Here is a 10,000-nt window from a genome sequence, read left to right on the forward strand (position 1 = left end):
TTTCCCTATGAAAATAAAGAAAATACTTAAAGAAATCTACCATGGAAGAGTTCCATGTTTCCAGTTCTTGGAAAAGCTAATTGCACAAGTGGGAGCATTGTCCAGACAGCTTTAATTTGCTCAAATGGCATTTTATCATCAGATCACAACAGATCTCCATGACCCTATGAGAACATAACCGAGAATATGTATTCCTATTCCTTAACAGTCTGAAACTATTTCTCCAGCATATTTGACACAAACAAATTTTGCTTCAATGTCAGATGCAGTTGATGCCTCTTTATGAGGATATTTTTCCATCTAGTCTCTCTGTACCACTTTTCGTTCCTTGGCAAAGATGTTGAGATCATTATGAAGCATATACTACCCTTAAATATTTTGGTGGAGTGACAATATCTTTTATTTCAAGAGCCAGAAAGTCAAATGTACGGTACTCTATACATTAAGTAAAGGTCATATTGACAACTGATCGTTCAGATTACATCAAACCAGCTCCAACACCATGTCCCACAGCAGCCTGTGGTTGCTGCTAGCCTGGCAGCCAGTCCCAGGGTGCAAATCCTAAGGGATCCAAACCCAGGAAGCAAGAATGACATTGCAAATACAGCATGGCACCATTTTGATTGCATGGTGCAATGCCTGGACAGACTGACAGCCGTGTCTGTGCCAGGCAGGTGGAGCAGAGCTCCTCTCTGCAAACACCCACAGACTGAGCAGTTCTGGCCAACAGAGTAAATGGCACCTTGTCAGAATGTTTCTGAAACCAATAGGCAAGAAAATTGCCGTAATTCGTCCTACCAGACACCAAAGCAGGGACATTTTTAGTTCTGTTTCTCTGTATTAGAGCATATTAAAGAAAAGAAAAGTAATTATTTCAGAACAAAACTGCATTGGAAAACCTGATTTCCGCTAATTTGCCCAGAAATGCAGACCACTACCCACACTTTCACTAAAACTTACGCTACTTCTTTCCTTGGTGTGAAGAAAATAAAAGAAAGGGAATGTCAGTAGTCATATTTGAGTCACAGATCTATGCAAAAAGAAAATGGGATGGAGCCATGCATTTTATCTTTTGGGAGTCAAACTTCCCAAGCCCAAATTAGAGGCCTCATCAAGCAAAAAAGCCACAAGGTGGTTACAGCTAAAAATGTATCAAAAAAAGGTTCACTTTTAATAAGGGGACACTGGATCAGCATTATTGACTAAATGCCTTTCTGGACAACACAGAAATATCATCCACTGGCTTCTGAAAGACCTCGAGAGCAGCCAGGGTCTGGCTGGTGGGCAGAATGGCATGTCTTGTAAAAAGCACTAGATAGAAACAATAGTGCCCTGTTGGTGACTTTGAATACATATATGTGTGTGTGTGTGTTGTATTCTTTTGTTTCCCACACTCAGCAGCACAATATTTCTCCTAGACACAGTAATATTTATGGTATTATTGATAAACTCACATCCAGGTTACAAACCCTTTTCACTACCCAGTAAGCTGTATTTCTCCTACAAACATTGTTATGCTAAAGCACAATTAATAGGAACTAGTTAAAATTCAAGATGATTCCAACATCCCTCTTGCTGGATTTTTCTCTGTTTCATACCAGAAAGGTATATAAATTTTTACTGTTTTAACTACACTGTGGTGTTTCTGACGTGTTTTACTGTTGAATGAAAATGCTAACTTTCATAATAAGGGCTTTGGAAATTGCATGACTCAGTCTCGAATGTATAATGCATAGTATGTATATGAAGCAGAATGTGTCAAAGTGCAAATAATATTGTTCGTGCCCCCTGCAGAATTAGAAATCCTCGGGTAGCACTGTTATAACGATCCCATGCTGGCAGCATTACCAAGTGCAAAGGTTCACTGAGTAAGAAAAGAGCAAGGGATGGAGTTTCCTCATTACACCATTCCTGAAATACTCTACCTTAAGTATTTATTAAGATATTAATAACTCTCTTCCTTTATCTGCCTTTAGAAGTTCAGCTGAAACACAATGGATGGCGGCTCAAATGAAAACAATAGATTACAGGGTACGTCTGCTACCACACGAGATGAACACTGGTGTTTTCCACAATACATTACTAATTCAGCAGGTAATAAGTTAAAAAACTACTATGCTACAGCTACTGCCTCCCCAGTACAAGACAATGTAATACAATAAATGCATGCATGAGATGTGAAGCTAATATGTTGCCTAAGCTTCATGGGAAAGTGTTTCCTATGTACACGTCTGCTTAGAAAATAATTTTAACAAAGTCTTCCTTAAATCATGCTCTTTCTTGATAGCACCAGTGAGTTCCTCTGGGGTTTATTTTGAAGTTCCCCTTTGAAATTAGAAAGAAGTGTTTTGTGACTCTTCCAAAACTTCACATTCAATAAGTGACAAAAAATATCAATAGAATAAAGACCCAGGAAATCTGTATGAACTCCTGAATGCCATCTCAGTAATATGTTTGTTTTTAAAAAAAGCATGCTGTTGTTAGCCAATGCAGGCAGTAAACACATCTATACTTCATTAAAGAAGGGCAAACAAAACCATAATAAACTTACTCTAATATACATCTGCATAGTTTCTTTTTCTTTTTGTGGATTTCGATACTTCTCGTAGAAGTCACGTCGCTTCTTTGTTTCCTTCTGGATTTTATCTTTTCTTTCCCTCTTTTCTGCAGGTTCATCTGAGCTATCAGAAGACAGCTGTACTTGGGCTTTTGTCTTCTCCACTTCAATATAGTTCTCATTGGGATTCAGTACTATCACTCCATAGCCCTCCTGTTTTAGAAGAGACACACAAAAAGAAGAAATATGAAAAGGGAGATTTAATGCTTGAAAATGCTTTGCATTTACTTTAATGCTCTTAAAAACTTTTGTGTTTGTTTCAGTAAGTTCACACAACACAATTTATAGAAGGGTATTTAAAGAATATTGTGTTTCATTTCTGTCATTAAAGGGATACAGATGATATTGATGAGTGAATATGTGTATGTGCATGCACTTATGCTCATTCCTCGGGGATAAAAAACTTGCTTGTTTTACCTTTAAAATAATTTAATATGTAGTTTTATTAATAAACATTTTATAAGACTTTTTCAGAAAACAGTATGAGAACTAAAATATTATTTTAGGAACTCCACATAATGATGAATAAAAAGCTTTACATCCAGCCAATAAAAACATTTAGAATATAGACAATGGAGGGATTTCATATATATATATATGTGTATATATATAAAAGAAAGCATGTGAAAATAAATCACTGCAGTTTAAAACAGTAAAACCTTTTGTCTAGCTGACAACAAGCACACCATGCATAAGCCAATAGTGGCAGTAACAATGAATCAATACCAAAACTGATTCAATGGTATTGCTTACAAGTCAACTCTTTTACTGTGGGGGTGACTTTTAAGTACATCTTTAAATCTGCTCTGAAACTTCACTGGGATTATGTCCTGTATTCAACAAACCCAGAGAAAATTTGTGACCTGCAGGATGTTTTTGAGCATACCAGCTGCATTTTTGTGCCTCAGAAAATGAGCCAGTTGAAAAATACATGAATTTATGAATGAGAAATAATCTTGAATAAGTCAGCCAATCATTTTATTATGACTTTTAAATGATGGCAAATCACACAAGAATTGTAATGTTTGTGGAAGACATAATCGCAAAGGCAGGGAGAAAAGGGAAGCACGTGCATTTAACAGATGAGTCCTTAAAGTTACCATGGGTTCCCAGTCAAAGCAAGCTGTCCTTTAAAAGTAAATTTTAACAAAGACTTACTTTTTGGAAACATCTATACTCATTATCTAACTGAACAGCTTTATTCCAGCTTTTCACTGGGTGCTCCGTTCTGCACTTGGGCTAGGCACGAGGATCAAAGAGGTCCCCATACCTAGCTGGCCAGAGCAAACCAAGCCCACTCCAACAAAAGATACTTTATTTGGGCTTGCTTTATTCTAATCTGTAGAGCCATTCACAAACCTTGTAGCGCATTGTGGCCACTGTCAGGTAGACAGATTGTCACTCGGTGATTTTCTACAGTTGGACACACTCGACTAGTTATCAAAATCGCATCTGAAGGGAGTTCCTACCCCTCGTCCTTGTGCCCTTCTCAAACGTCTGCCGAAGCTTCTCCTCCCACCAAAAACCAAGTTAAAGGGCACGGTTGCACTCTGCTAAACAGGGTGAAATAGAGGCATTCAGGACACTGTCTCTGGCGTCAGGGACATAGTCAAAAAAGGTCACCACAGGCCAAAGGGAAAATTGCCTCCTCGCTAGATGCGGCGCCGTGAGTAAGTGGTCTCCTGTCAAGTCGCTTCCCTGCCCTCCCTGCTGAGCGCACTGAGCTGGGGTAAATGCAAATAAACAGGCAAATAAATAAATAAACAAACAAACAACAGGGGAAGCGCAGAGGAAAAGGGAAAATTAGGGAAGACGGAGCTTACAAACTATGGGCACTGTTGCTGGTCATATTAACACAAGGCGCTGTACTATTAACACATAGACTTCTCAACGTGGAAAATTCAAAGCCTCAGAATCCATGGTAGGGGAGAACACCACTCACAAATATCCCCCAATCGTACACATCTCAGAGGAAATGGTGGTTCTGGCAGGGCAGGACCAAGTTTTGGCAGGTGGGTGCTTCTGGGGGTCTCCATGCTGTCTGTCTCCTTGACCCTGCTCATCCCGAGCGGAGTTGTCCCGCGGGTCGATCCGCTTCGCTCTCCTTACAATGCCAAATGCAAAACTCCTGTGCTCACCAGCAGGCCTACACAAGCTACAGGGATTGTAAACTCGGTGCCCACTTTGGGCTGACCACAAAACAACACACATAAATCACCGAAGAAGTAGAATTTGTCTAAGTTATTGATTGTGTAACTGAAAATTACATGACTCATTTGTCCAAGTTTATGAGGACGCAATGTCAATTTTTCACATAGACATCAACAGATGAAATATGATTCCATTTTTAAATTCACTATTTCGTAAATCAATTAAAGGATTTTTATCAATTATATTATAAGCAGCGTAACATGTCTCCCTCTGCACTCAAAAAAAATATAAAAAATTATCCCAGAGAGCAGGCCTTTCCTGTCAGCACAATTAAAATAATTAAGTAATAACTGAGATAGATTTTCTCGTAATTGAGACAGAAGATAATCTTACATTTCATAAGACTTTGTCTTAGGAAAGCAGTCCCTTTTCAGATAGCTTTGCTTACATGAGGTAGTGTCTTTCCCTTTCCCTTGTACTCCTGTGTCCTAAACTGCAAGATGTATATAAGGGCACCAGAAAGAAGGTTTGAGAATAACATATACAAAGCAACACAGAAAAACAGAATCACTGGTAAAATTGTATGCAATTACAAACTCTTTCATTCAGCCTCAGCCCAAGTATTTTCTACTTAAAAGTGACATTCTTTAAAAAAATTTTCACTATAGGAAAAAAAAACATACGTAGCCTTCGGCATGACTGTTAGGCAAAGAAAAAAAATCACATTCAGTAAAAAGTATCTTTTAAAATGAAAGTCGAGTTCAGAAGTATATACCTCTCAGAGTAATTAAAAATACCAATTTCAGCTATGATGAAAGAATTATTAAAATGTAGCGACCTATGATGTAAGTTAGCACCATCACCCAGGAGACTTTTTAAGGCTGGCCACCATCAGTAAAACACTTGCAGTAGTTTTCTCCTGTGTGTCCAGTGCACACAGAAGGAGAAACCACTCTCTGAAGTGCCAAGTTTTTTCATGGTAAAAAGCTAAACTTCGTGACAGCCCCCCCTCTCCCCCCATCAATCTTCAGCTGACAGAGAGAAGCCAAGCCCTGTGCTCTACCACATGTCTGAGAGCATACAGATGTTGCACAGGAGCCAAGGTCTGCCTGCATTCCCCCATTAGTATGTCTGTGATGAGGCGCAATAATCAGAACAGACACTGATAAACACCACGTCCCAGCCTCCAAGCTGCAAGTCCAGTGGATACAATGACAGTTTCTCAGACTGAAACACCCAACTCACAGCTCTTCCCCCCAGATTCTAATGTTTCGAGGTAACTAAGAAGGCATCTACACTAATTACTGGCATCCTCCAGGTAACTACTCCTGGAGGCTGAGGACTGTGTGCAAACTCCACCTTCAGGTCCATAAACACAAATACAATTAATATGTAGGACTGAGCCAGCAAACGATGACAAAAAGAAAAGCAGGCTGACAAAGCCAAGTGTTGGAAAAAATCATGAATCTTGGTTACAATACCTTTACTACAAAGCCAGAACAACGTAGAAGGGCCTTTCTACCATAAAACACAAGCCAGAAATGGAGCAGTACTTTCTGTCTTTTACTGGAAGTTCAAGCCAGATGTTCAAAACGGAAGGAATACCAAAATTACTGCCTCTGACACCAAGAGGAAGATAAAAAAAACAAAACAAAAAAACACCCCATAACAACAAAAAAAACAAACCCAAAGTACTTGAGGTAAATTCCAAATCTTTTCAAACTTCTTCTGCCTGGCCACATGAAAAATGAGCTGAAAGCATTCAGCTCTGCATATTAATCCACCAGAATGAGACACCATATGTGATCAGAGAGGTCAGGGCTGGAGAGGAATCTTTTGACCTGTGTAACTAGCTTTTTGGACAGCAAGCAAGGGTCTGAAGGAGATAATTTTCCTAAGCTTTATCAACCCGAATTTCCAAGTTCAGGTTTCTATTTGGATCGTTGGCAACAAGATCAGAGTCAATCCCCAGGGGAAATGCAACTCACAGTGTCCTGCTCTTAAACCTGCCCGTGGTTTAAACAGACACGGCGATGCCCATTCATCTTCCTGAAAGATGCATGTTCTACTCATTTCCCATCTTTTCCACAGGAAGGCTGCATCTATGTCACTGTTGCGACATCGTAGGTGCAACAGTGGGATGAGGTCATGACAACCAATCAGAAGTCACTAGTGAAGCGTTAAAGTAAACATAGCTGTTGGAGATGCAGCTCAGCTTGAAAAAATGCCCCCTCCATTATTTGAGCAATTTTCTCAAGACGTGACCTGAGACTGAAAAGCCTGAAACGTCAGTTGACTCTGCTTTCTGTTTCCACCCAATGTACATTTTGGCAACTGCGCCCCGCTAATACTTTGTGATATTTCCATCCCGGCTACACCTCGGCTCCCTGAATTCCAGCACTGTGTCCAAGTGTGTAAAAATGCCGTGTTACTGCCAAACACACATTGTCCCACTAAGTTCCCAACTTAAAATAGCTCATCAAGCTAGGCAGGAAAAGAAAACATGCCACAAAAAGTTTTTAGAGGACCACCTGTTGTCTATTATTTTTACATAGCACTTACTCATAAATCATAACACAGGGTAATTAATCAAGCTGTCAAAGAGAAGGTCAGAGGTTATGTGGGGGAGTCAGAAGGTCATGCATGGGCTGATAGAGGTCAGGGTCACACCGCATTCCTCATTATCAAGTTGGGATGAGAGACGGCCCAAGCAAACAAAAGTGAAAGCAGATGGAGAAGTGAGTGGATAAAAAAAAGGAGAAAATTTCACAAACAAAAAGAAAAGTGAAAGAAGAATGTCAGTTGCCTTCAAACAAGGAGGAGAATAGAGCAGAAATACATTGAGATGTTCTCAAAAGGCCTCACACAATACAAAGAAACTACAGTTTGATTATTTAAATACACTTAATAAAACTTTCCAACCAATCTTTTTGCAAATATTAAGCGACGCCGTGAAATGGGAACAGTAGTTTTGGTTCCATTTCACATCTGAAGTCAATACTTTCAAGGTGGATTAGACAAAAGGAAGCTATTACCATGATGAATGCAGATGGATACATAAAATTGCTTCTAAATGCTGAAGTTTATTCCTGTTTATGGCTACAACCAATAGATGTTCAATATAAAAGTTATAACCTGTTTGAATGATGTATTAAGAACTATAGTTTCATATACACAAATCCTCAAAAGCACAAAGCATCATTAAAAGTCCCTCTGGATGACACAACAGTTATAAAATATTCTATCATTACACTGACCTGAATTAGATGCAGAATACTGTGCAAAATTAGCTGTCACCCTTTCCTCAAAATCTTTGTTAATCTCATTTTGAATGTCTGCAGCTTTATTAATTAAAATGTTTTGGCACAGAAAAGGTGAAATTGTATCTTCCCCTGTTCCCTGAGGAGTCTGTAAAACATGTAGGATATATTGACAAACACACACCCTTGTCTAGAGCCCTGACATCCCAGGTCACCCAACTGCTATTTATTTCAAAACATTCACTTTACACTTACCCAAACTGTCACCTGCTGTGTTACTAACTTTTAATGGATATTAGAGCTATAAAAACAATAAACTCTTCATTTCCTTTCTGTTACTGCCTTCTAATTCCTCACTGCATTTGGTCTGTATCTGTTTGCATGCAGAACTGTATTCATCTTATTTCACCATACACAATACCCTTATGTTGGAAAGTATAAAACGTGCCATTAGTATGTTTTACTTTGCTGTTTGTTAATTTGGTGCTAGTGCAGCTCTACTAAACAAATCAATGTTCAAGGCTAAAAAAACTCACCTGATAAACTGTTGCCACACTTGGAGATTACTGCTGAAAAGTTTTGAGAACTAATGTTTTGCATCTATCTATAACTAGGAACCCAAATATGTCTTACGTGCAAGATCTGCAACCCTCTTTTATGATGTTTGTTCCCAAGGCCAAAACTGAATAATCACATCCATGAATTACAAGGATTTTACTCCCCCAGTCGTGTACTGCATTCTTGATAGGGATTTTTCACTAGGATTTTCAGCAGAAGATTATTTCTCAGGGTAAGTGAAATACAAGAAACTATGCTACAGCATTGACTTAATTCTGTGAATTAAAAGAAAAAGAATTATATTCACGTCCAATTACTGCTTCAAACGTTGTTTAACAAACTTCAGCCCGAGCACCTCTCCCTGATGTGAGGTTTGAGCTATCTGAAGAAATCTCTGGAGGCTGAATGGGAGCAGATTGACCCCAGACACGCAGGCTGGGTACGGAGCCATTAAAGACTGCATTCTGAAAGTTCCTTTTGCCCATCTCTTGAGAGACTGTTTTACTTTCCTTTTTGCCAAGAATTTTGGAAGCTTCAGAGGGGTACAAGTTCTCAAACAAGAACCTCACATGTATTTCACTTTTTCACTAAGACTTTAATTATAATTCAAAGTTATCCTGATTTATAACTTCTGAAAACGATGCACCAGAAACAATGGCAAGTCAAATAATCTTCATAAAACTTGCACAAGTAAAAAGTAATTATTGGTTCTAATTTATCGATGAGGAAAAAAAGGAGAACAGCATTTACTCTCTGAAAGTTACTCTCAAACAAGACACAGAGATAAAGCTGGACTGCGGGATTTTTAAAATGTTTCTATGGCATTTATAAGCATCCCATTAGCTGAGAGTAAAAGTTCTCAACTGCAAATTCGTTTTCCAACCCACTTTGCCTCCTCCCTGAGAATGTCACAATACGTCTTAATCATTCTCATTTGTACTTCATAATGAGTATACCCTGACATAGGCTTCAAGTATGTATTTTTAATGTAGCACAACATTAAAAAGTAAGTAAATTTGTTCTAAAATACAGCTAATTTCCTTCCCTTTAGTAACAGTGCAAAACCTCTTTGTAAACATTTTTTCTTTCTGAACTGCAGATATTTTGATGGGCTGAGAGGTTTGTCTGGACTCGTAACATCTTTAGTTTGCAGAAAGGCAACCCAAGTTGCCAAGTTCTTCTACTTTACCTTTCATGTCCAAGAATTTATATGTATTAAACCATTACAGAAAGAGATTAAATGTCAATCTCTTGGAAGGTCTGTATTTCAGGACTGCAAAGGGAAAATACATCATGCACATAAGTGTTTTCTGTAAAATCTTGAAGTTATCCAAGTCCTGAAAGACAACTCCCATTTAGTGTTGAGTGCTGTTTGTGACTGAACTCTGAAAACGTTCTATCTCAATGACAGAAC

At 38.6% G+C, this 10,000-nt stretch overlaps 1 protein-coding gene across 2 annotated transcripts in view; it reads right to left on the reverse strand.

Moving 5' to 3' along the window:
- FAM172A (family with sequence similarity 172, member A) overlaps positions 1-10,000 on the reverse strand; it is a 251,007-nt gene that overhangs the window by 139,292 nt on the left and 101,715 nt on the right. For both annotated transcript variants that reach the window (XM_009993778.1, XM_009993779.1), the window contains one exon: positions 2,552-2,770. In XM_009993778.1, the coding sequence (XP_009992080.1) occupies positions 2,552-2,770 (219 nt within the window). The remainder of the gene's footprint in view (positions 1-2,551; positions 2,771-10,000) is intronic.

This window comes from Chaetura pelagica, unplaced genomic scaffold, assembly GCF_000747805.2.
Source record: "Chaetura pelagica isolate M959 unplaced genomic scaffold, ChaPel_1.0 scaffold423, whole genome shotgun sequence".
Taxonomy (NCBI): domain Eukaryota; kingdom Metazoa; phylum Chordata; class Aves; order Apodiformes; family Apodidae; genus Chaetura; species Chaetura pelagica.